This window comes from Doryrhamphus excisus, chromosome 15 (genome assembly GCF_030265055.1).
Source record: "Doryrhamphus excisus isolate RoL2022-K1 chromosome 15, RoL_Dexc_1.0, whole genome shotgun sequence".
NCBI lineage: Eukaryota > Metazoa > Chordata > Actinopteri > Syngnathiformes > Syngnathidae > Doryrhamphus > Doryrhamphus excisus.
In genome coordinates this window covers 1,112,178-1,136,948 of record NC_080480.1, presented here as the reverse complement: position 1 = coordinate 1,136,948, position 24,771 = coordinate 1,112,178, and the positions used below count along the sequence as shown (strand labels likewise).

Genomic DNA, 24,771 nt, shown 5'->3' with positions numbered 1-24,771 from the left:
AATTGGTAATGAGCAAAAACACGCAAAGAACCAATCGTATTTCTTATCCTGGTGGGTATTTAAAAGGCTCTATATGTTTCAAAGTACACTGGCTAACAATTGCAGGTATTAAAAATACAGTTACTTGTCATTTTACCAGGACACACCACGTTGTGTGACGCTAACGGATATATTTGCACCAACGTCGAAGCGTCCCGCCTTGAAATGAGTGACATATCCATGAACAAATTAACGAAGGTGAACTCATCGATTGCGCTGGGATTTAATACCGGCGTAGACCGACTACCAATCAGCTAAATGGAATAATAGGTTTGTAATTAATGTACCAACAACTAATTAACAGAGAACATTTATCAGATATAGTTATAGAGTTTGTATGGTTTGCAAATACTTAACCGTACTGTATTAAATGCAGATAAGGCTGAGCCGGCGTTGCAAGCGAACTGTCATGTGATACAAAACAAACGCATCCTATCCGCTGCAGCTCGGCAACTGACCAGTTATATTGTGCGGTGTCATTGTGTGGGAAGGACTGCCATTCTTTGCAGGAGGAGGGTGGGCGCTCGCCTGCCGAGGCAAGGAGGAACTTTACAAGTCGTCCAGTTGGCAAGCTGACCAAGTTGTCTTCGGAAACTTGAAGCCTCAAAACAAAACCACAATGACTTCGACGAACATGTTCCAAGGGTTGGATACTGGCTCAAAACCGAGCTCAAGGTAAATAATAACTAGCGGTGTAGATGAAATATCAAACAATTGCTCGTTTTAAGCGAAGGCAACCGCTTGACTACCCCTTGTCATATGTGTCAATTATACGTCGTAACTTTAATGATTTTTTGAAGAACATTCAAACCATTTACCACTATATTCGTAACAAAATACGACCATTACTTGATTTAGTTTAAGCTAGCGTGTTGCGAGTTGACTCACGTTGGCAAATGTTGAGAATTAGCTTTCATGCTAACAACAGGCGTTGTCTCCTGCGGAAGTGGGAATCTACCACTGTCTGCTTTGTGCTAGCTCATATGCTATGCGGCCACATTGTTCTCGTTAAAGCTTTCATTTTCGCAACAAATAGTCCACTGTTACAGTTAAGTTTATTACTATGGAATAGTCTGTCTTAAAACACGAATTGGCGTCTCGTAACCTGAAAAAGTCAAGTAAGAGTTTGTTGATATATGGTGCCCTTTCCGCCCATATCATTATTATGTCTATGTTAACTGGCCTTTATACTGCTGCCAATCACTAAATACAACATAATCCCACACATGTCAAGCAAATGTTTATAACACACCGCATTGTTGTTTGGTTTAGGCATTTGTCATTGTCTTTTGTAATCGGCCTTAAAAAGATTAGGATTCATATAATTGGATTATAATCCTAAATTTGTGTGTTCTCTGCAGGGTGCTTCGGCCTCCCGGTGGTGGCTCCAGTAACCTGTTTGGCGGTTATGAAGAAGAATCCCCACAACCTAGAAGACCAAATAAGATGTCTTCTAATGTATTTGCTTCACCAGAGGAATCCCAGGCTATTCCCAAACGCTCCAACCCTCCCGGTGAGATACGCTTGTCTGTCGTCTTAATGGATGTGGGAAGAAGCAGTGTGTGAAAAGTCTTACTTTCATGTGATAAATCCCCACATAGACGGCTCCACTGTTCTCCTCTGGAACCCAAGACACTGCTCGATTTTAAAATGGGCAATTTACCATACAAATTTGTGATAGTATGTTGTGGTCGTCGTCCTGCTTTGCTGGCGTCTGTGTGAAATGCACATCTTCTGAAGTGCTATGATTTCAGTTATTCATATTTAGTGTTTTTCTTAATTGTATTTTTGAGATAATAGTTAATAATTATCCTACATACTGACAATCTACTGTAGTTTCTCAGAAGTAATCAAACAAGAACCACAAATACTGTAGACACTAGGCTCCAGCAGTAAAAATGAGTCCTTATCATTGGTCGGGGGTATATTTGTACTTTGGATACTGCTTTTTCATGATAGTTCAACTTTCCTCTTCAATAAACCACAAAAACACTCAAGCGGAAGGATGCTATGATAAGTCTGTAGTGTGATTACTTGCCTATTTTTCAATGCTCACTTGAAACCTCTATCAAAATGTGACAATGCAAAATACATATTTACATATTTGACCGTCAGAAGAAGAAATGTCGGTCTTATGCCACTCCATGGTGACCCGTAGGTGGGAAGAGCAGTGGAATATTTGGGGAACCTGAATCTCCGGTCCAACCGCAGCGACCCGCACCTCCAGGTGGACCGACCAGCAACATATTTGGGTCCGGGGGCAATGCTGTTCTCCAAAGCCCAAGCAGAAGTCACCCAAATAAGCCAAAGGTAAAGTCGGCCACACAATGCATGATGTCAATATATTTATTTGTTTTTGTGGTTTTTTTTTGCTGACTCAACACGCCATCTTGTAAAGGGATGTTCAGAACTGATAAGTGACTGAAAGTCAATGTAAAATCTGCTGAGTGTTCTACTGTAGTGCTGCACGCTCCCACAAAGGTTGATCTTTTAAACAATCGGTGTCGCCGTGTCTCACACTTTTATCCATCTAGACGAATGTTGGTGACGTGTGGTGACCATGTCTGTGTCAGTACCGTATGAAAAGAAGACATAGTTATTAATGCTGCAGTGTTCAATACAATTCTACGTTTTTATTTACAGGACAATCTAACTGTAGGACCTGAACCTGAATCACCAGGTGAGTTAGTATCATTAGTATAAAAATAGTCTTGCGACAAATGTCCAGGTAATTTCATTTATTAAGCCAAATGTCATTTTTATGGGCTGTGGAATGGAAATGTCATTTTATTGAGTTATTGAATTATTGAGTCATCTCACTTTATCAAAACATTCCTGCTAAATATGTTTAGCAGATCAGTTTAGTCAAACACACGTCACACGTCACTTCCCAGGCCCCGCCTTTTAAAGGCCTACACTTCATATTGCGTCTTCCAAATGCCTTCATATTTGATATTTTTTTTCATTTAACTATTTTTATGCCTGATTTAAGCAAAAAATATGTAAAGTTTGATTATATATGCATATTTTTGGGATATATTTTTGTAGTCGACCACAAAACAAGGATAATTTGTTGACTAATTTTGAAAAACTATGAGAGGGAAGCAAGGCCCAGCCTGACCGGAATGGAAGGCAAATACGGTGCATGTCTTTGAAACTATTAGCCCTAAACGTGTGAGCGTGCACGGTGTGTTTCATATAGACATGACAGGGTATTTTTTTAACGTAAACAGCATACTCATTATATGTAACATGAAAAAGTGGAATTCTAATTTGTTACGCCTTTTATTTGTTTTGAGAAAAGTTAGTGCATCACAAATGGAATTGGGAAAAAAAACATTTGCTACAATAATACAGTTCCACAGACGTTTGACTTTCTGGACTTCCGCAAGCACGGACTTGTCTTCACCTTCTGACATTTTCATAACAAATTTATTTCATCTCGAAGCACCTGTGGTCGAGGTCAGCCAGCCCGAGGTCAAAGAGCTATCGGTCTCACCAGCCGTTGTGCCTGCTAGGGAGGAGCCTGCTGCTGTTGCTGCTGCTGCTCCTCCTCCAGCCCCCCCAGAGCCCACCTCCTCCTCCTCCTCCTCCTCCCCATCTCCTAATGATGAGACTTTGCTGAAGAACCACGAGCCTCACCTGGGACCTAAGCCTCGCTCTCACAACAGGGTCCTTAACCCCCCCGGAGGAAAGTCTAGTGTGGTATTCTACTGATCCACGGAACACCCCCCCCCCGTCCCAGTGTGTGTCTGTACACTTTTTGTCTGCTTCCCCATGCATCTTCTCTCATTCCGACCCCACCCCCCCATCCTCCTCCCTGCACTGTCACATGGTTGTCTCGCACGTACATGAAATGATCAGGTTTTGTTTCTGAAGCCCAATACAGACTGATCGGTGGTCCTCGACTTGTTGCACTTTCCACCCGACTTCCAGCCCCTCAGCTCTTTCCCCAGTCCTCCTTAAAAATGCATTATACAATCACACAATCAGTCCCGCTGTGGAACGGTTCCATCTCAATACTGTTGTTCCAAAAAGACATCTTTAGGCCTCAAGTTTTCACCTTGTTTTTCTTCTTGGCTTTCTCCAAACATCAGTAAGAGAACTTGTCATCCATGTTCTCTTTTGCCTCGCTGTCCCTGTCATCCCAACATGTGCCTGACACAAACACTTGGTCAGAACTAACTCTTCACAGAACCAAAAAACTTAACGTTGAGCGACTCAATTGAGGCGCCGACTCAAATGTTTCTGCTTCCCCTGACAAATCTTTTACGTGAATGTGTTTTTCTGCTTTGCCCTCATTGCTGGCTTGATCTGCCTTTTTGTTCGCTTCCCCCCTCGGGGTTGGCCTCTCTTTATGTTTTAAATTAAAACAGTTGGAGACAGGGAACTCTGGCCAAGCTTGTGGCCCACCTGAGTCCAGGTGAGCTATTTAGGTATCACCTCTCCACCTCCCCACTTGATGCACATTCAAGGTATTCTGGCACCAGCCTGTCCCCTTCTGTATTGATGTGCCTGGCAGCAATGAGCGCAGCGGAATTCAATCCTGTGTATCGCAATAAAATGTTTTTGCAGTTGGATGGCTGTTTGAGCGTCATTGTAGCGCCGGTAGTTGATTGGCTGATGGAAGGTAACGCGTGCAAAACACAAGAACCATGCATGCCCTCCTGAATGTTTGGGGTGGTGTAATGTCAGTATACCAAACCAGTCTGGTTTCACCACTTCCTGTCCTTACAGAGTGCCCGCTCGCTTCGTCTGAGCTTGTACACCGGAAAGTAGTTTGATTTTCCTAATGGATCCTACTGCCACCTTGAGGTCGCGTGTTTGCGGAATTGTACAAAAATACCAGTGTAAAACTACCCATGTCATTCAAGGTATGTATCTTGTTATTGTTAATAACAATGATTTGCAGCTCTTACCTTATACCTTATATTTATAATATACGTATAAGTATATATGTTTAAAACCTTCTCTTCTCGACACGGGTTATACAGTGGCTATGTGCATGCATGTCGTCATTAGCTGAGGTTTTTGTGATGACCATTTAGTCTTGAGACTGAATGTTACATCGCTCATCTCTAGATAAGTGCTTGCACTCTGAGTATAATCTTATTAGCACTACTTTATCTTGTGTACACATGTTAACCTGCAGTCAATGATGCTTGCCTTTTTTATCACTTGCAGTGTCAGCCACTCAGGAACAGAAAACAAAGCAATATGGACACTTCAACGTGTCCATAGTGCTTTGTTTCATATGTGTCATATGTTGTGTTTTTCCCCCCCCCCATTATCCTGTATTATGCACATGGTTGCGTCCTCCCACACGACACAGCAGACCGAGGTCCACTCACTGCTCTTCAGAGAGGCCTTGTGACTCACGTCAATTTCAAACCACCATGTATGAAATTGAAACATGACACTAACATAACCCTGTATCTTTTCAAACAGGCCTTTTGTCCGGGATCTCTGTTGCTGTAGAGTGCTTTTTCATTTCAAACCCCTTCCAGTATGCAGCACAGTTTATACCACAATACTTCTATTGTTAAGTTACTCTGTGGACTGTGGATGGTCTTGAGAGTAGCTTTGTGGTGGCAGAATTGATGAACGAGTGCTTTTAAAAACGCTATGCGATTCTGATCAGTATTGGTTATTGTTATGCCTCATTTAGTTATATTTAGTCTTTCTTTGTCCGAAGCAGTGAAGCACCAGTTTCAGAGTGCATCGTCATTATTATTATATCTATCACCACACACTTTTTAGGTCAAGCACAGTGGAAACTGGTCAACTTCCGGTTTTGGCCTTTAGAGATAAAATATTATTGGGTAGTGATGTACAGTATAGGTTGCCTAAAATTACCACAGCACAGAAAGACGTGACAGTAATTGACAGCAATTACAACACCAACAAAGTTAATCTCTTACTTTGTAGATTTAAAAATATCAATTCAACCTCCATATTTGGTTATATTCGGAATATACAAAAAAATCTAGTGGAAGGAGTTTTTCAAGCTGTGGATACCCAGAATCACACACATACTGCTGAATAACAAACAGGCATCCAAAGGGGGGACAGGAGGCAATTACAGTCTGCGTGTGTTATTGGCCCACAGCACACCGTAGAAAGGAAATTAAGAAAGGGGATAAAAGAGAGCATAAAGGTACAATGTAAAGCGAAATATTGATATTAATAACATAGTGCCCTAGTCTGTTATATAATTCACAACACTTAAAAAACGTCGACGTACCGTGCTTCTCTAGTGTCAAACGCTGACAACGAATTTTAATTTGAAATCGTGAACTCCATTTCCGGTGCGTTGTGCCTAGTCCGTGCAGGCGGCGTGACGTCATCCACAGTCGGTCAGCTGGCTCGTGCATCTGAACGGCAGAGAGAACCTCTCCCATTGGGAGACATCACCATCACCAGCCGCCTCGGCGGCCCACCCGGAAGCTTCCATCATGGATGAAAACTATTGCTAGTGAACGTTTCTATTTATTGTTGTATTTATTCACTTATTTATTCATCCGGCCAGCAATGGCGGGGTTCCGTGGTCACGGCCGCTGAGCAGGTGCAGTGTTATCGACGAAGGCATCTTCCTCCTCGGCATGGCCCCGGAGAGGGCCCAGCCACAGACGAGCTGTTCGAACGGACCGCATTCATAGTTGGGCAGTGACACAACGAGCTGGTGAAGAAGGAGAAGAAGGAGGAGCCATCTTTATCACATATTAGTATACATTAGTCTTTCTAGCACAAGGAATGCGGAATTCCACGTCTCCCCTCCGTTGACCCGATCCGAAACACCTCCACAGCCCACAAGGCCTCGCCAGCCCTCATCTGGATCCCGCCGCCAAGATGATGGAGCTGCAGATAGACGAGGTGGTCTACCAGGACGACTACGGCTCCGGCACCGTGATGTCGGAGCGGGTGTCGGGCCTGGCCAACAGCATCTACAGGGAGTTCGAGAGGCTGATACGCAGCTACGACGAGGAGGTGGTGAAGGAGCTGATGCCGCTTGTGGTCAACGTCCTGGAGAACCTGGACGCCGTGCTGACGGAGAACCAGGAGCACGAAGTGGAACTGGAGCTCCTGAAGGAGGACAACGAGCAGCTCATCACCCAGTACGAGAGGGAGAAAGCGCTGCGCAAGCAGGCGGAGGAGGTGAGTCACCACCCGGCTGTAGATGGGCCTCCGGACCCATCACAACCTCCGGCTTAGGTCTCAAGTGTGGTTACATCTGACATGGTGGTTTAGGTTGTTATCGGTACAGATAAGCATGACTATTAGCAGTACTGATGATTGCGACTACATTATATACTGACTGGATTATATACAGTATATTGGAGTTGCTACATTTTAAAGGAAATGTAAACAAGAAAAGCGTTCCATAAATTTTGCCATCAACCCTATTAATAGTTGCATGTTCCCAACCTTTTCATGCCCCAAAAGTTTAATTTGAGGTCCTTGCACACTACACAAGTAATACCTCATTTGAAGGTGAAGACTAAGATAGTTTTGTAATACATTTGACCATACATTTACATTGATACTGTATTTAAAAATGACCAAACTTGACTTTTCACATGTTACTTAGTTGTTTTCAGGGAGGTGAAGACATTATATCAAACACATGCATGCAAAATGGGCGGAAACAAGATGTAATAGTAAAGCTTGTAATACATCTATAGTACTCTAAACTCACTAGCTGGTCTGCACTTTATTACTGCTGTAGAATATATTACTAAACTGCCATTAATGTCACCCTCATCCTCATCTGTATGGGGATATACAGGGGTCTGCGTACTTGTCAACATTGATCCCTCCTGCTACATCTTCTTATTCTATGTATGAGTTGTGTTAAGAAGCAGACTTACATCGCCATCTAGTGTAAATGCAAATGCAAACCAGGGCACATGGGATAAAAAAAAAAAACAGTGTAAATGTAATTTGACATTACAGTTCTTTAACACGACTCCTGCTGTTACTACATCAGATTAATCCGCAGAACAACAATTTCCCATGATCCATCACCACTTTGTAGCGGACAACTAGGAAAACAAGACAGGAAAACACACTGTGTTGATCACTGGGCTAGAATTGGGGGGGGGGGACATAATCATAGGAAATCAATAGTACAAAGGGGGGGGGGGGGCTGGCAGTGTAACCTGATTTATGCTACAAGGAGCAGAGACACAGCAACAATAGCAGCCAGAAGGAAGTAGACGGGGCATGCTAGCCGCAGGAAGATGGTGGCTGAGGAAAACAATGGTTTGTGCTGGGAGTGAAAGCAGCAAGGAGAAAAAAAAAGCGGCTCAGATGACACGGTTATTAGGCTCGAGCTAATGGTAAACAAAGCCAACGAATCACTGTCTTGTGATGACGCCCTCGCCAAGATATGAACAATACTTCTTCATGTTAGGGTAACTAATTTTACCTTTTCATAGATAAATAGAGCCTGATAGTATTGTGATTTAAAAAACAATACAGTAACAATCAAGTTAATGCTTGGGATGGGGCAAATCGGCTTCAAATAGCATTCAGAAATTTTGGATACCGCCAGCAGAGATTTCTGATCCAAAAAGTCACCTGACTTGATCATACCCGATGTAGAATCACAATGTAAAATGATTGAATGTATGGAAAAACATCGTGCTACACATTCCCAATAAAACGGTCTCCCTGCAGTCAGAGGATTAGCGTATTAGGCCAGGAAAAACACGTCATTAGGAGCAGCTTTGTTGTGAAAAGTTAGATGGCAAATTTACTTCTTAGCTGCAAAGTTTATGTACATTATGAACTATCTCCCAGTTTGACATGATCTTGCATTAACCAACTGTTCAAAGTGTTTTTTCCAGAAATGTCCATGTGGGGTTCAGGAAAAGTTGTTCAACTGTTGATTAGTTGACAGCTGTGTTCTTAAGTCCATGTCAGGGTTTTGTAGGCGTGTCCAGCCGGTCCCATTTAGAATAAGTTAACACCCTCCAATGCCTTAATAAGGGCACGAGACGAGCCACACCCACTTCCTTTAACGATGCAGCACCTGTTATCTTTGTTTTCAATTTGACTCAACTGATCATTAGACATGCACCCTGTTGAGTTGACTACAGCCGCAAGCAATCATGAAAAGTTGAATAACTGTCATTCCTGCATACAAACCATTTTTAAAAATGAAGATATGAAAATTTTTAACATATTGATGTGCGCGTCCGCCAGAAATTCATCGAGTTTGAAGATGCCTTGGAAGCAGAGAAGAAGGACCTTCAGGTCCAGGTGGAGTTTCTGGAGCTGCAAGGGAAACAGCTGGAGCTCAAGTCAAAGAACTATGCTGACCAAAGTGAGTTGGATTATACATCAATAGAAACACTCATGCTAGCAGATAGCACATGGACGTTCGTTTCCATCTCATTTCCAAATGGGATTTTTATTTGATCTGCTGTCGTGTTTGCCTGCTAATATCGTGCAGCATTACCGGGTGGAAATTATTTGTTTTTTTCCCAGTTACGCGGTTGGAGGAAAGGGAGTCGGACATGAAGAAAGAGTACAACGCTCTGCACCAGCGCCACACTGAGGTCAGTTCCCGACATAATACATACGTTCATCCTGGAGGTTGCAGACAGCCTACGTGTACTGATGAAATATTAGTATACATTGGGATGAAGCTTCAAGTTTAGCAGTGCAAGTTAGTATTATTTTAGTAGGATTTCTCTATTTATAATAATGACACGTCTGTATATTCTGTATATACACAGACATGTATATACGGTATATACTGTATATACTTTTCTTCCATTGTATTCATTATTATACAGTGTCATAATTACCTTTCTCCATATTGGTTACCAAATATGGTTCCTTGTTCTATCAATGGCTCCAAAACCATTTCCCTGCAAGATCTTCATGAGACCAAAAAAAAGTTATTTCATTTTTTTAACTTGTTCTTTTTAAACGCAAAGAAAACACACTGAATCATGTTGTTTTCATCATTTTTAATTTTGTCCTTTTCCTGCTCTTCCCTTCTCGGATTCAAGATGATCCAGACATACGTTGAGCATATCGAGCGCTCCAAAATGCAGCAGACGGGAAGCAACAGCCAATCAGATGGCCCCGGCAGTGGACGAACGTGAGTTGTGTGTACAGTGTTTCCCACGGTTACGACCGCAATGATGTCATTGTCCAATTAGCTTCATTGACAGCGAAGCGTTGGTATACGTACCCACATGTGAGTACTTTTAGATGGGGGAGGGGCCCGCAGTAATACCTCCTGCTACACCTTATTATGGTCTGGCAGACCAGGTGTGTTATGTGTTTACGAGTGAGGGCGAGTAGGAGCGCAAAATCAATTTGTGGCGGGCCACAAATGAGTCTACAGTCATCCTCTACTACATCGCTCCTAAATCTACACACAAGTTCTTCTCTCATTCCATGTGGAAGTGGTACAGTTTTGGCTTCTTACGTTGTCCTCTTGCGCCACTCCTTTCCGCACCGTTGTTGAGGTTTGAATAAATAAATTGGAGACTAGTTAGCTTGCTGGATTGCTATGCTTAAAGCGGCGCTTCAGAGATCGCAGAAAAGATGCACAGCCAGAAGTAGTGTGGGAATTTACATCTACGTAGGTATGCCAGATTGACGCCAGACTGGCTAAGCTGTATATCAATCAAGCGACAAATGTCAGTGAGGATGAATGATAAGTTGATGTAGATTTTTAAAAATGCCATATTACATTTAAGATGCTACTACTGTGAGCTTTTGTCTTATTATAGTTATTATACTTATTATAGCATGTCTACTATATTACATAATACGAGTATAAAGGTGACTATAGGGGTGTTATTTCACATCTACAGAGCTCTAATAAGCTGCTTTTAGGTGAGGTTTTTTATGCACTGAAAACATCCCACTTATTAATATTAAATCATAACAAATGGGTATTTGTTTGTCATCTGAGCTTTTGAATTGTTCATCCACTGTCCTGCTGCCGCTGTTTCTGTTTCATCTTAAATGTAGCAGGCCTCATTTGTCAACACGATCACCGCATGGCTGCATCTTTACCTGCACAAACCCGAATTGGGATTCTCCTTTTTAACTTTTTTCAAAATAAAGTTTCATTGCATCACGAGTGGATTTGCCAAGCAACCGTCCGTGGTTCATGAACACTTTTTGAGACAAAAGGGGGACATCTGCTGCATCTTTTCCAGCAGAACAGAAGATTAATCACCTCCTGTCCGCTAGATACACAGCATCCCTCAATTCTCCCAGCACAGATGTCAATCGCTTCGTAATCCTACCAACATGCAGCAACGGAAAGAAATTGAGCACTGACCTGTGATGATGGTGGTGTGTTTTCGGGGAGAGTTACATCACAAAGACACGGGGCTTGACAATATCGGAACTCGACCTTGTTTTGTGATGCCGCGTCCCAAGAAGCGATTGCACACGTGTGGAGAATCATTGTTCAATGACATAAGCGTGTGCTTGTCATGTGTCCTGTCATACGTGTCTGCTGTCTCTGGCTAATCTGAGACCGTCTGTCCTGTGTGTCTTGCTGGCCGTGCACAGTCAACGTCACACATGGAGGAAAAGGTAAATCCAACATGGTCACGCAACTGCCCCCCCCTCCCACTCCCCACTACCTCTTTCCCCGCTAGCGCCAAACCAAAGCAGCCTGATTTTTGTTACATTTCCGGCCTGCCCCCCCCCCACCCCCCACCCCTTTGTCATATGCTCAGCATGTCTAAGCAATTGAGCTCCGATAATGAAATAGTCTGTACTGTAATGTTGCTTGTGACAAAACTCAATCATGATAACAACAAATTAGAAAATGATCTCAGGTTTATCCATTTCCTCCATTTACCTGCCTCATTGTGTGTCCATTTGTGTGCATCGTCTACTTATCACTTTCAGGGAATATATGTACAATAGATATGCGTGGAGATGATTTTTCACCATTTTAACATTATCTTGCTCAATCATCACTTCACTTTTAGTTTAAAAATAAAAAAAATATATATAAACTGGCCGATTTGGTTGATGTCCCATGTGACATAATCATATTTTGAAACCTTAATCCTTATTTTGATAAAATATGAAGCTGGCTTATGGGCGTTGGTTTGTGTACATATCAGACTTATGACATTACACAAATACAAATAACTGTGCTTATATTAAAATATATACTGTATATGTCATTGTCGGGCTAATATATCACTATATGATGAACAGATGCGTTGTATTTAGAAATTTTAAAAAAGCACATGTAGTGCAATTTAAAATGTTTTTTTTTAATTAAATTGTCAATTTTATACAATTTGCACATTTACAGTGAGGTTTCATATATTTGCTTATATTTTCCTCTAATTTCATAAATGTGTTGAAATGATGATCAAGTGTGGAGGAAAGCTCCTTCATGCAAAGTGGATTGCTGCACAAAATAGGAATTTGCTCCAGTCTGTGATTCCGATTAGGCCGTATTTTTCCGTATGCGTTGGTTTGCATGCCCGGCTCGGCTTAAGCGGTCTTTTTCAGGCTAATTTGTAAAAAGCATTAACTTAAATAAGGTTTTAATCTCCCCCTCTTTGTGTTCCGTGCCAGCAGCAAAGCGGAGCGCCCGCCATCGTTGAGCCTGTACCCCAGCGGCGAGGGCATGGTACGTGGGGGTCTCGGGGGGGCTAGGATGATGCCCGGGAAAGACATCTGGCAGGTCGGCGAGCTGGGCCAGTCCACCTTCAGCTCCGCCTATCAGGTGGGACAGACATCGGCCGTGTCTTTCCTCCACAACCGCAACCGCATCCTGGGGAGTGGTTGCGGGGCGGGGGCCGGCCTCGCCGCTGCCCATCCGGCCGGCCACGCCTCCAAGGACCGCCCACTGTGCCTGCTTGTGTCACTTTTGATGAACTAATTCTTATTCCGACCTAAAGTGAGATTTGACATCTTCACGTTCTGACTCAAGCAAGCAGGGGTCCATTTTGATGGCTTTTTTTTATACTTTGTGATCATTTATTTGTGATCATGGAGCTTCTGCTGTGTCCTTGTGTTTTGGTTGGCTGGCTCATATTGAGGCTCTTTATTTGTTTAATCAGATATAAATATAGATTGTCGTAGTCCAGGTAAAATAGGACACATTAAAGGTCCCATAGTATAGCATTTTTCAACAATTTTGGTGGCCAAAATCCCACAAAAGTCTAAATAGTGTTGGCATAATATACAGGAATGCGCCATTTTGTTTCTAGCTTTCATGCTAATTAGCTGCGTTTGTCCACAGCTGGCTCGGACGGCGTGTGGATCAAAGAAGCGCAAGAAATATTTTTAATATTTTTACTATTTTTAAGTGTAGAAATAAGTCTCGAGTCGGGACTTCAACATTTCTACTGAGGTAGCAGCTCTAATATGAACAGGTAGGGCCTTCCACAACAATGGAGCCCGACTAGAAAAGGCTCTAGAGCTAGCATACTTCTTTCTGGCTCTCAGGCTTGTCAAAAGACTCGACTAGACTATAGTTGAAATTATATATTTATAGTTTATCACATAAAACAACGTAACATTATGAAGTGGGGAGGACACAAGCATTAGCAAAGCTAGCATAGCCACAGTGCTACACTTAAACATTTATAGCCATGTCATGCTAGGTTAGCTTAATTGCTGAGGTAAAAACAAAATGATGAATGTACTGCTGACTATTTATAGCTGGCTGACAGTTGTTAGAGACGCAGGTTTTATTTTAAGATAAGTAAAGCCTGATTTGTGTTTTTATACAAAGCTGTCCTCCATGAAGTGGTCGGCCTATCATGTCAGTGATATCATGAAAAGCCCAAAATTGGAGGAAACAAGTGATCAAATTCACGTTTGTTGGTCATCAACACATATTAACATCATTTAGCATACTAGGGACCTTTAATTTGAAACTTTCTGTGAACTATTGCTTTCCTGCTCAGTCGCTTCTGTAATGAAACATGCAGTCGTGTACGTGCGTGTCCTAGGTGTTAGAACTCCAGCCCTACGGTTGAAATCCATGTCCGTGTGATGCTAACATACATGCTGTGTCTCTCCCGCTTTTCACCACCGAAACCAAGGAGGACGGCTCGGAGTCCGACTCTGTGGCGGCGACTCCCAGCAGCACCGGAAGCAAGTCCAACACGCCCACCTCCTCCGTCCCCTCGGCCACCGTCACCCCCATCAACGAAGGCTTCCTCCCGCCCTCCGAGTTTGACGTGATGCGGACCGGGAACCGAGGCAGGAAAAGCGGCAAGCGACTCAGCCGGAATATGGAAGTCCAGGTGTCCCAGGAAACCAGGAACGTCAGCATCGGTAAGACGAGGTCGCTGCTACCGGTACCCCCCGTACCTCTGCTCCGGTTCTGCTTTTTGGCTGCAAATGTTTTTCTAACTCTTTTCCAGGCATGGGAAGCAGCGACGAGTGGTCCGAGTTTCAGGAGATTATCGATTCCACGCCTGAGTTGGACATGTGCGTGGACCCGCGTGTGTACGGAGGAGGAAACAGGTTCAACTCCCTCGAATGCATTACTTCTGTACTCGCAGCAATCGGTTGCTTTGCTTCCCTAATCTTTAGTTCCATCAAGGCACATTCATGCGGCAGTAGTCGACCACCGTTAGTAGGCTTCCACCAGCTAGTGGTGAAAATCACTACCTACAAAAATGCTCCCTTGACGTTGACCTGCTATGAATTGGGATTGTTTGCCCAACAACAAAGTACCGTCATTGACATATAAATGTTTGTTTGTTTTGCAGCCCCTCCCAAGGCATAGTGAACGAGGCCTTCGGCATTAACACAGACTCCCTCTACCACGAGATCAAAGATGCCAAGTCTGATATCATTGGAGATGTGGATGCGGGTGCAGAGCTGCTTGGTAAACTGTCTTTCCGTCTATTCATTTAATGTGTGTGATGTCAGAGGAGCTGTAAAAAGAAATAACAGCATCATGGCTGAAGCAGGAATATGGCTGCAGTCTTCAGCATCCTCAGTCCATGCCGCTTCATTCATTTCTTCCTGGTTTCTTTTGCAGCAAAGTATGCTGGGTAATTTTATTCAACATTTCACACAGGAGATTCAAAGCAACTTTATTGAATTTATTTTCTCATTTAAATGAAAGCCTGGATGGAAATGCTCATTTTATGCTAATCTGCCCTTTTTTCCCTTCCCCCCACCCTCTATGTGCTTTGGTGGTGCCCCCCATAGGCGAGTTCTCAGGTGGGTTTTTGTTTTATTCTTCTTTCTCATCAGACATCTCTAGAATAAATTATTTTTTTAAATAATTGTGTTTTAAAAATGAGTTATAGTGCAAAAACTATTATACAAAATACTGTTTAATATTTGTTTATACTACTTTTATAATACAGATATCAAATATTTGACATTCTGGTTGCATCCTTTTGCTAAAAGGATATAAACTTTATAATAGATATAAAGTCTCACTCGCGTAATCTCTCTCCATCCTTGACTTCCCTTCTTCTTCTTCTCTGCTGTCTTTCCTTCCCTCCCTTCTGTTCTTGCTTTGCCACCAGTCCGAGACGATTTCTTCGGTAAGGCACCCTGGCCTTAAGAATTCTACTTCTTTGCTCACCTTGGCTTCTGTCATTCATGCTGTACTTGGCCCACAGCACCTTGTGTGGCAGCGGGGCTTTGTTTTTCACAACTTTGCATCTCATTCTTTTCTATATATACATTACTTTCTCATTGAAATAAAATGCTAATATATGCAGTATGTTGTACTGTATAATACTCATATATAATACTCATACTGGCTGCTTCTAAAGTCTTGCTTGTGTTGCTTTTTGCTTGCAGCTTGCGTGTTAAACCCTGATTTCCTCAAGTATGGATTGTATCACCTTCCTTTTAAGTCAAGCTATAGATACTTTGTTTTTCCAGGGTTTACCATGCCTTTGGCCAATATTCAGTACCGTAACTTCCTTAGATTCAATACATGACGTCACGTTTCAAAGGAGAGCATGTTCTTACTATGTTCTTTACTATTTGTGTTCATGCCGCTAGATGATATTCCACATTTATTGACTGGCAAAGGCTTTTAATGTCATCAAATTGGATGAGTTATGGAGTTACGTGTGTTTCAGGGATGGGGAAGGAGGTGGAGAATCTGCTGACGGAGAACAAACAGCTCCTGGAGACCAAGTAAGAAATAAGGAGATGTTTGTTGTGCTCTAATGCTTTTACCCAAGGGCGGCATCAGCCAGCAGCACCCCTAAAAACACCACTGGTGTTGGCCGTGGTCCTCATGCTGCACATAACCATCAAATAAGATCTTCTAGTATCGGACCTCCACATGTGCGGACGTTTTTCTTTCTCTTCTTTTCTCCTGGACAGAAACGCACTCAACATCGTGAAAAACGACCTCATTGCCAAAGTGGACGAGCTGTCCAGTGAGCATGAAGTGTTGCGGGAGGAACTGGAGGCCGTCAGGCAGTCCAAGAACAAGGTGGACGCCCGAGTCAAAGAGCTGGAAGAAGAACTCAGGAGGTGAAAATGGCATTCCATAGGCTCTAAATTGTCCATAGGCGGGAATGCGAGTGTGAAAAAACAGGAAAATAAAAAACAATTTTTTTTACAAGACTAACATAAGATGAGAGAAAATATAGTAGTAACATAATGTTAAAATATTTAATAAAAAATACATTATTTTTAAAGAAGTAATACTATGAGGGACAAACCAAAATAAACTTTGGAATTTTTACAATATTAGGTTGAGGAAAATGTTATAAGAGAAAAGTCTAAATATTATGGGGTAAAGTCATTAGGAGAAGTTTTGGGGGAAAAACAGCAGACATGGTAAAAAAAACATTTTAATAAGAATAAAGGCAAAATATTAGAGGAAAACAATCTAACTTTTTAAGACAATACATTTGTAATATGAGGGAAAATTAGTGTCAGTTTATATGGAGTTTATATAATATGGAAACAAAACACTAACTTTTGGGTAAAAAGTTATAGGAATAATGTCGTCATATTATTTAAGACGAAAGATTTTTCAGTCAAGACCTTTTGTAGCCCTGGTATAAAGAATATAAGACGTAATAGAATTTCCATGTCCTTCTGTGTTTTGGACTGCAGGCTGAGAGCGGAAGCTCTCGGAGCTTCCCGGGACTCCAAGGATGAAGGAAGCGATGATGTGAGTAAAACCACATGAATGTTCTTGCTTCCGAGCCGGAACAGGTAACAGGGGAATCCAACTGGGCTTGAGCGTATTTAGCTTTTAGAGTATCACACTTGGCTTTTGCTGCCACGAGCCCAACTATCCAAACCCTTTTCCTAGTTCTCGTCACCGATACAAGATGGAGACATGACCATGACACAGCGGCGGCGGTTCACCCGCGTGGAGATGGCGCGGGTGCTGATGGAGAGGAACCAGTACAAAGAGAGGCTGATGGAGCTGCAGGAGGCCGTGCGGTGGACGGAGATGATCAGGTAGGCAGAGAAGGGACCTCCAGGTTCCACTGTGTTTTTTTATTCTTGTAACATTTTGGTTCAATCCCGCCCTCAGGGCGTCCCGTGAGAGTCCTCCGATTCAAGAGAAAAAGAAGTCGACCATCTGGCAGTTGTAAGATTCCCATTTGAACAAACTGAACCAAAAACAAACAACGAACCTGAAAAGACGTCTCTGCGCCCCCGCAGCTTTGCACGTCTCTTCAGCTCATCGGCCAGCCCGCCGCCCGTCAAGCGGCCATACTACAGCGTCAACATCCACTACAAGTCGCCCTCGCCGGCGGGCTTCTCCCAGAGGCGCAGCCACACCATGTGTCAGATCTCCACCTCCAACCGCACCCTGGAGTTCTTCCCTGAAGAGTGAGCATGCACCTCCACCGCACCTCCACCGCACCTCCGAGTTGATGCCTCGCTGCTTGGCTCGCTTTTGGCTACTTCAAATCTCCACGTGCAGCGTTAAGAGAAAAAAAGGACTTCCTGTCTGTGTGGCTTTGCTGCTGGCCGGCCGCTAACGCTTGGCTCTCTCTCTCCTCCTCCTCCTCCTCCTCCTCCTCCTCCTCCTCCGCCGCCGCCTGGCCGTTGCATCCAGACTGGCCAGTAACGGTGTTGCGTCTCTCCTCAGTGACTCGGCACTGTTGGCCCGCCGAGAGCAGCGGCGGGAACAGTACCGGCAGGTCCGCGAGCACATGCGGCGCGATGACGGCATCATGCAGGCCTGCGGCTGGAGCGTGCCGTCCCGCTTCAAACAGGTACACCTCGGTCTGACCCTGAAATGACCTTTTAGGTCCCGTTTCCCACGGGACTGGGATGGATGGGGCAGCTAGATGAAGTCTTTTAGGAGGACATTTTGTCGCCTCTTTTTGGGTCTTTTTAATGTCAGTTTTTAGGATGCAACAATATATTCATTTGTTAGAGCAATCTGGAAATATTCAAATAGCGTTTCATATGCGACTGTCATGGTGTGGCAATGAAGTGGGGGCCCAGGTGGAGGCCCAGGGGTCGGGTGTGTTGGTAGGCGGGCGGCTCTAACTCTGGTCTCCCACAGGCTGCTGGTCAGACGGACAGCGCTCAGGACAGCCCGCTGAAGAGACAACAGGCAAGTGAGAGCCACGGAGCGCCACCTTCTAGCCCCGCCCCCTCCCTCGCAAGTGTCAACTCAGACGGCAGGATGGGGGCTTTCTATACAGTATATTAGTATATACAGTATTATATATTATACTGCAACATATGCCTTTTAAATCACGGTAGAGAAACAATGACTACTACGACTAAAATTGGTGATGGATTCCTTCCCCGCATGCCGTGTTTGGTACTTGGTATGGTACACAGAACCTACACAAAGTCCTTGATCATGGCCAGCAAAACCCCAAACCAGGATGAGAAGGAACCACCCAGAATATAAGACTTTGCTTGCCCCCTTTTGCTTTTGATTTCCAGACCACCAGTGAGAAAGAAGACAACCGCATGAAGAACGTTCCCGTACCGGTCTACTGCCGACCCCTGGTGGAGAAGGACCCGAATAGAAAGGTGAGGATTTGGGGGTTTTATCGTAGTCTGGGTGGCCTGGTGGCGTTTGATATAAACTGACATGTTTTAAATATGAATTTATGCTGACTGACATGAACCAAAGAGTCGGCCTGTAACAATTATATGCTGATCCCATCTCCCATTCAGTGATGTGGAATGAGATCGGGAGCTTGGTGAACTTGCGTTCATTTAGCCTATTCAAAAATAGCAAAACAAAAGTGAGCAAAGCATAAAGTTGCCTAGATTTATATGAAAATATGTAGTTTCATGATAAAAAAGAATGCAGGAAAATATGAAAATAATTCCAAGTATTCATGTCACGCCAACGCTCTGTAAAGGTTCCGACTGGGATACGTTGTTACGTTGGTATTTCCTCTGCCCCAGTTGTGGTGCGCGGCCGGGGTGGACCTGACCGGGTGGAGGGCCGGCAGCCAGGAGTCGGGTCCAGTCAAAACGGCCACCAACGGCGGCGACCCGCTGCATGCCGATGAGACGGAATCCGGCAGGAAGAGCAACCACAACTCCCCGGAGAAGAGGAAGGTGAGTGGCTAGGTTCTCCAACGCCCGGCGCCCCCTCACCTGTCGGCTTGTCCCTCCAGTCCAAGGAGCTCCAGGAAACGGACACCATGAGCAGCCGCGTGTGGATTCTCACCAGCACGCACTCCGCCAGCAAGGTGGTGATCATCGACGCCAACCAGCCGGGCTCGCTGGTGGACCAGTTCAACGTCTGCAACGCGCACGTGCTCTGCATCTCCAGCGTGCCAGGTGAGGCTCCTCCTCCTTTCCCGCCACATCCCGAAGGCGTGTTTTCACTCTGCGCGCGTCGACAGCTGCCAGCGACAGCGACTACCCGGCGGGCGAGATTGTGTTGGATCCGGGTGATGGTGGCGCAGGGGGAGGCGAGGACTCCGGCAGCGTGGAGGGTATGTTGGCTGGTATCACGCTAGTGGGTTGCGCCACTAACTGCAGTGTTGCCCGTAGCAACTGCTCCTCACGCACTGACACTCCCATAATGGACAAAGGACAAGGTGGGCACATCCCGAATGTTCCTCCATCTTTGTAGTCACCGCAGAGAGGCCAGAGAGTGTCAGCGCTGTCGGGCGCCGCGTTAATTTGTAGTCGTGCTGTGCTTTAGCCCCCGCCGCCCCCCCTGCCAATGGCAAGATTCACCCGGCCCAGTCCGCCGAGGAAGCCACGGAGGCCACCGAGGTTTCCGAGTCTACCGCCAGCCATGCGGAACTTGGAGCCGGACCTCCGGGACCGTTTATGGAGCATGTCTTTACCGACCCCCCGCCTCGCCCGGCAGATGGCGCTGACAGGTGGAACGAACGTGTGTGCGCCGACGGCCACGAGAAGACAGAATTCGCCATGCTTTCTGTCCTCACAGGGGTACTGGGCAGTCCAAAGAGGAGACGTCAGCGCCTCCGGAGACGGAGGACGGGGGCGACGAGGCCAAGAACTACACCAGCATGGCCCCCACCATGTGGCTCGGGGCGCAGAATGGCTGGTAGGTGGATCACATGAGTGCATATTAGTTGGTGATGACGGCGGTGCGCCGCCATTGGTCAGTAGAGATGGAGGCCTGCTATTGGCTGGAAATAAGCAACATTCCTTTCATTTGCACTTATTAAAACCAAAACACCAACACCATCCAAAGTGTAGCCCTGCTGCCATTTTCATATTCTAAAAATAAATACTACAGTGGAACCTTGGTTAGCATCAAGGTGAAAATCATGCTAACCAAGGTTCTACTGTCATTTGCCAAACCTTACCCTGTATGTCCCATAATTACGTATTTTAACGTCAAAGTGGTCCCACATATCCTTCCCTCGTTCCATGTTTTGCATGTTCCCGTACAGTACAAAACGGGAAGCGGAACCAGGAAGCGTTTGTGTGACCTCTTCCTGTCTCCCTCCAGGCTTTACGTCCACTCGGCCGTCGGCAACTGGAAGAAGTGTCTGCACTCCATCAAACTCAAAGACTCGGTGCTCAGCCTTGTGTAAGAATCACATGACCCGACTTCCTTATCCAAGAGTTTATTTATAGATCTGGCGGCAGTGGAAAAACTACAGCCGTCTTAACTCTTAACGGAACAATCCAAAGTATCCCAGACGACATAACTGATGGAATTATGGTCACCTTGGGAGAGAATTTAAGTGTTGCTTCCTGTTGCAGGCATGTCAAAGGTCGGGTGCTGGTGGCCCTCGCTGACGGGACCTTGGCCATATTCCACAGATCAGAGGGTAAACACACTAACCATGCAATCACACGTTGGCCAGCACAGTATAGTATAGTATAGTATCCCTCTGGGATAGGCTCCACCCCCCCTCTGGGATAGGCTCCACCACACTGAATGTTACTCATATTGACCATTGTGATTAGACGGCCAATGGGATTTGTCCAACTACCACCTGATGGACCTGGGCCGGCCTCATCACTCCATCCGCTGCATGGCCGTGGTCCACGATAAAGTCTGGTGCGGCTACAAGAACAAGATCCACGTCATCCAGCCTAAAAGCATGCAGATCGAGGCGAGTCTTTCTCTCTTGTGGCGTTGGGTCAAAACCAAACCGTCGTCACGTGCTGACTTCCTGCTCCAACAGAAGTCCTTCGACGCCCACCCTCGCCGGGAGAGCCAGGTACGCCAGCTGGCTTGGATCGGCGACGGCGTGTGGGTCTCCATCCGGCTGGACTCCACGCTGCGGCTCTACCACGCCCACACCCACCAGCACCTGCAGGACGTGGACATCGAGCCCTACGTCAGCAAGATGCTCGGTGAGAGGACGCCGCTTCCTGGTTGATCCACCAAAGCGTAGCGGGACTCACGACTCGTCTTTGACAGGCACCGGCAAGCTGGGCTTCTCCTTTGTGCGAATCACCGCCCTCCTGATTGGCGGCAATCGCCTGTGGGTGGGGACCGGAAATGGCGTCATCATCTCCATCCCGCTAACCGAGAGTGAGTTTCATGTCGTGTGTTCTTTGTTCAACATCACATTAGGCCGCGTTTTTTAATACTTCATGCTAAGACGTGGCAAAAGTCTTAGTGACGGAATCGATCATTGAGGCAGGCAGACGCACCCTAGTATTTGTTAGTATCACAAGATGGCGTTTACTCCTTCTTTACATAAAGGACGTAGTATCTCTGTCGCCTCAGTGGTGTCTAATTATAGCGCTATCGGTGCTCTACTTTCTCCTCTGCTCTCCTCCTCCTCCTCCTCCTCCTCCTCCTGTAGCGGTGGTCCTACACCGGGGACAGCTCCTGGGTTTGAGGGGTAAGTGGGAGTGTTTCCTTCCTCCCGCTGCTGCCATCGCCCTCCTCTTCACCTGCCTTTGCAGCCCTTTTTTACAAATGATAATCTCTGCCCCCCCCCCCTCCCAATTTATGATGTGACACATTTTTGTTGAAGTGTTTTATTATTTGGCCGCGTGCAAGTAAACATCTGCAAAAAAGGAAGAGGGCATTCTAACTTGACGTGTGTTAGCATTGGGGTCCTGGTGCTACTATGCTAAAGCTGATAGAGAAGCTAACCTTCATTCCTTTGGTCAAGTGGTTGCTTTGCATGTTCATGTTTGCAATCACCTCGATGACGTTGGTGCAGATCACATCCCTTGCATGCGGAGGATGTGACCGTATCCATTTGGGGTGCTGGGGTTTTTATACCGTATACTTTTTTTGGATGGAATGTGATGACAAATTCTGACAAATGTCGACGTGCGTGTTTTCAGCCAATAAAGTGTCTCCGACGTCCTCCGGCGGGGTGATCCACGTGTACGGCGACGACGGCTCGGAGAAAAGCAACGGCAGCTTCATCCCATATTGCTCCATGGCACAGGCACAGCTTTGTTTCCACGGACACCGCGATGCCGTCAAGTTCTTTGTCTCCGTGCCCGGTAGGTCCCGATACAAACTGCCTATTTTAGGGGGTTTGCCAAGTATACCAGTTTACCTTCGTTTAGAGAACATGGTATGACCCATGTCTCCCGTCACCCACAAAGGCATATTTTGTCATATTTATTTCCCTCAAGCTGTGCTTCCTTGTCTTTTGTGAAAGGCAACGTACTGGCCACACTGAATGGCAGCGTGCTGGACAGCCCATCAGAGGGTCAAAGCTCCACGGCCCCCCAGGAGACGGAGGCCCAGAGTGTTCAAAACGTGTTGGTGCTGAGCGGAGGAGAGGGGTACATTGACTTCCGTATAGGTGAGCAACCTTGTTGTTATTCCTGCTATTCGGTGGGGGGGTGTAACCAGGAAATAATCCATGCACCCTAAAAATGCCAATTTTTGATCCGTTAAACTCTAATGTAATACATTTTAAAATAATTTTTACATTATTGCAACCAGTATTGAACTTACAAAACACGCAATTAAATGGCCAAACTGCATATACTGTTCTATTAAAGTTACCATTAAAGTATTTACAATTATATTAATAATTGTAATTTATTTACCATTACACTTAGGTGTAATGTGTACATTTTAAGATTTAAGACTGTATATATTTTTAAAAAAAGTATGTGTTCCTTCCCTACCACTGTGGAAGTGCACGGCGATGTAGAATGAGACTACTCACTGCCCTCCAGTGGTCACTGGTCAGTACTGCAATTACATTGACTGCTCAGCGGCCGTGATTAAATGTGAGCGTTTAGTGCCCTCTAGCGGCGTAGAGCCTGACTGCAGGCTGTTACACGAAAGGTTAACTTCCAAATCAGCGTTTCTGTCTTCGAACTGAACTCAATCAGACAATCAGCTGATTATGCTGGGATTTAATGCGAGCATGAAGTGTTGCAGTTCATCCTTTGACCAGTGAGGGGCAGTGGAGTGTCAGGATAAGATTCAGCTCTGATTTTTATTAGTTTTTACTATTAATTTAAAATATTTTTTTTGCAACAGCGAGCTAAAATCGATGTGAAAATGTATATTTCATCATATGTAAGACTAAGAATTACCTTTTAAAATGTGTGCTGCCTTCAGGGGACGGCGAGGATGAAGAGACGGAGGAAGGTGAGAGTAACGGCGCCTCGCAGGTCAAACCTACTTTGTGCAAAGCAGAGCGAAGTCACATCATCGTCTGGCAGGTGTCTTACGTACCCGAGTGACCGCCTTCCTTCTTTTGGTGCCCCCCCACCCCCCCTTGTAATTAATCCCTGGTCATGTAAAAGTTCTCTCGACTCCAAAAATGAAGGAAAAAAACAATACAAGCTGTGCATCGCCCCCCCCACTAACTTTAATGCCTTGTAAATTCCTAACCGCCTGCCATGCTGACCCCCTCCAGAGCATTCTAAATATCATTGTGAGCCTTGTAACCCCCCCCCCCCCCACCTTTATCTGTGGTATATTCCTCCTAATCTCCTTCTATATTTACCTCAAATGCCCTGCATCATCCCAAGTTCCTTCTGACCAACCCGGACTTCTTAAAGCAGCTCAAAGCCCAAAAATGTATCGTATGTTCATTAGATCGTCGCCATCAGCAGCCAATCCCTGACATTTCATCCGTAAGGAATCTCACGTAATATGAAAAAGTCCTATAATGAACCCCTTAAGAAGAACGGATGTGAAGGAGAAGGTCATGGCGGCGCTTGAGATGACATAACAGGTGGCGTGTTGTCGCTGTGTGTACAGGGTCACTGTAGATGTCCGCTAACGCTCTTTGCCCAACATGTTCATTCATGCATTGATCTCTGTGGGGATTGAATATTAAACAGATGTGTGCTGATAAACGACAACGTGTGTGTGTGTGTGTGTGTTTGTACACATCTCACTGC

At 45.1% G+C, this 24,771-nt stretch overlaps 2 protein-coding genes across 17 annotated transcripts; both read left to right on the top strand.

Moving 5' to 3' along the window:
• Window positions 1–514: 514 nt before the first annotated feature.
• jpt2 (Jupiter microtubule associated homolog 2) lies at window positions 515–4,619 on the top strand. The gene is made up of 5 exons (XM_058048346.1): window positions 515–714; window positions 1,401–1,552; window positions 2,198–2,349; window positions 2,683–2,719; window positions 3,488–4,619. Exons 1-5 carry the CDS (start codon window positions 659–661, stop codon window positions 3,754–3,756), a joined length of 666 nt encoding a protein of 221 aa, XP_057904329.1. The 5' UTR covers window positions 515–658; the 3' UTR covers window positions 3,757–4,619.
• Window positions 4,620–5,446: 827 nt separating this feature from the next.
• mapk8ip3 (mitogen-activated protein kinase 8 interacting protein 3) lies at window positions 5,447–24,732 on the top strand. 16 transcript variants are annotated; one of them, XM_058048331.1, is made up of 34 exons: window positions 5,447–7,194; window positions 9,247–9,367; window positions 9,532–9,602; window positions 10,062–10,153; window positions 11,590–11,613; window positions 12,622–12,772; window positions 14,100–14,334; window positions 14,424–14,526; window positions 14,775–14,893; window positions 15,223–15,234; window positions 15,549–15,566; window positions 16,116–16,173; window positions 16,366–16,518; window positions 17,110–17,167; window positions 17,312–17,463; window positions 17,540–17,596; window positions 17,671–17,841; window positions 18,104–18,230; window positions 18,527–18,577; window positions 18,919–19,008; window positions 19,393–19,548; window positions 19,608–19,773; window positions 19,839–20,036; window positions 20,144–20,327; window positions 20,396–20,515; window positions 20,927–21,007; window positions 21,184–21,251; window positions 21,391–21,539; window positions 21,612–21,783; window positions 21,851–21,964; window positions 22,242–22,280; window positions 22,735–22,899; window positions 23,061–23,207; window positions 23,981–24,732. In XM_058048331.1, exons 1-34 carry the CDS (start codon window positions 6,889–6,891, stop codon window positions 24,103–24,105), a joined length of 4,053 nt encoding a protein of 1,350 aa, XP_057904314.1. In that variant the 5' UTR covers window positions 5,447–6,888; the 3' UTR covers window positions 24,106–24,732. The 16 variants fall into 16 exon arrangements, with proteins under 16 accessions (XP_057904314.1, XP_057904316.1, XP_057904323.1 ...); XM_058048339.1 differs by having other exon boundaries at window positions 5,449–7,194; window positions 12,625–12,676; XM_058048326.1 differs by having other exon boundaries at window positions 5,449–7,194; window positions 12,625–12,772; window positions 18,071–18,230.
• The last annotated feature ends 39 nt before the right edge of the window (window positions 24,733–24,771 follow it).

Coding starts and splice junctions, on each gene's coding strand:
- jpt2 (XM_058048346.1), top strand. CDS start 659: ATGACTTCGACGAACATGTTCCAAGGGTTGGATACTGGCTCAAAACCG. Junction 715..1,400: donor GGCTCAAAACCGAGCTCAAG/GTAAATAATAAC, acceptor TGTTCTCTGCAG/GGTGCTTCGGCCTCCCGGTG. Junction 2,720..3,487: donor ACCTGAACCTGAATCACCAG/GTGAGTTAGTAT, acceptor TTCATCTCGAAG/CACCTGTGGTCGAGGTCAGC.
- mapk8ip3 (XM_058048325.1), top strand. CDS start 6,889: ATGATGGAGCTGCAGATAGACGAGGTGGTCTACCAGGACGACTACGGC. Junction 16,519..17,109: donor CTGGAAGAAGAACTCAGGAG/GTGAAAATGGCA, acceptor TTTGGACTGCAG/GCTGAGAGCGGAAGCTCTCG. Junction 22,281..22,734: donor ACAGCTCCTGGGTTTGAGGG/GTAAGTGGGAGT, acceptor GCGTGTTTTCAG/CCAATAAAGTGTCTCCGACG.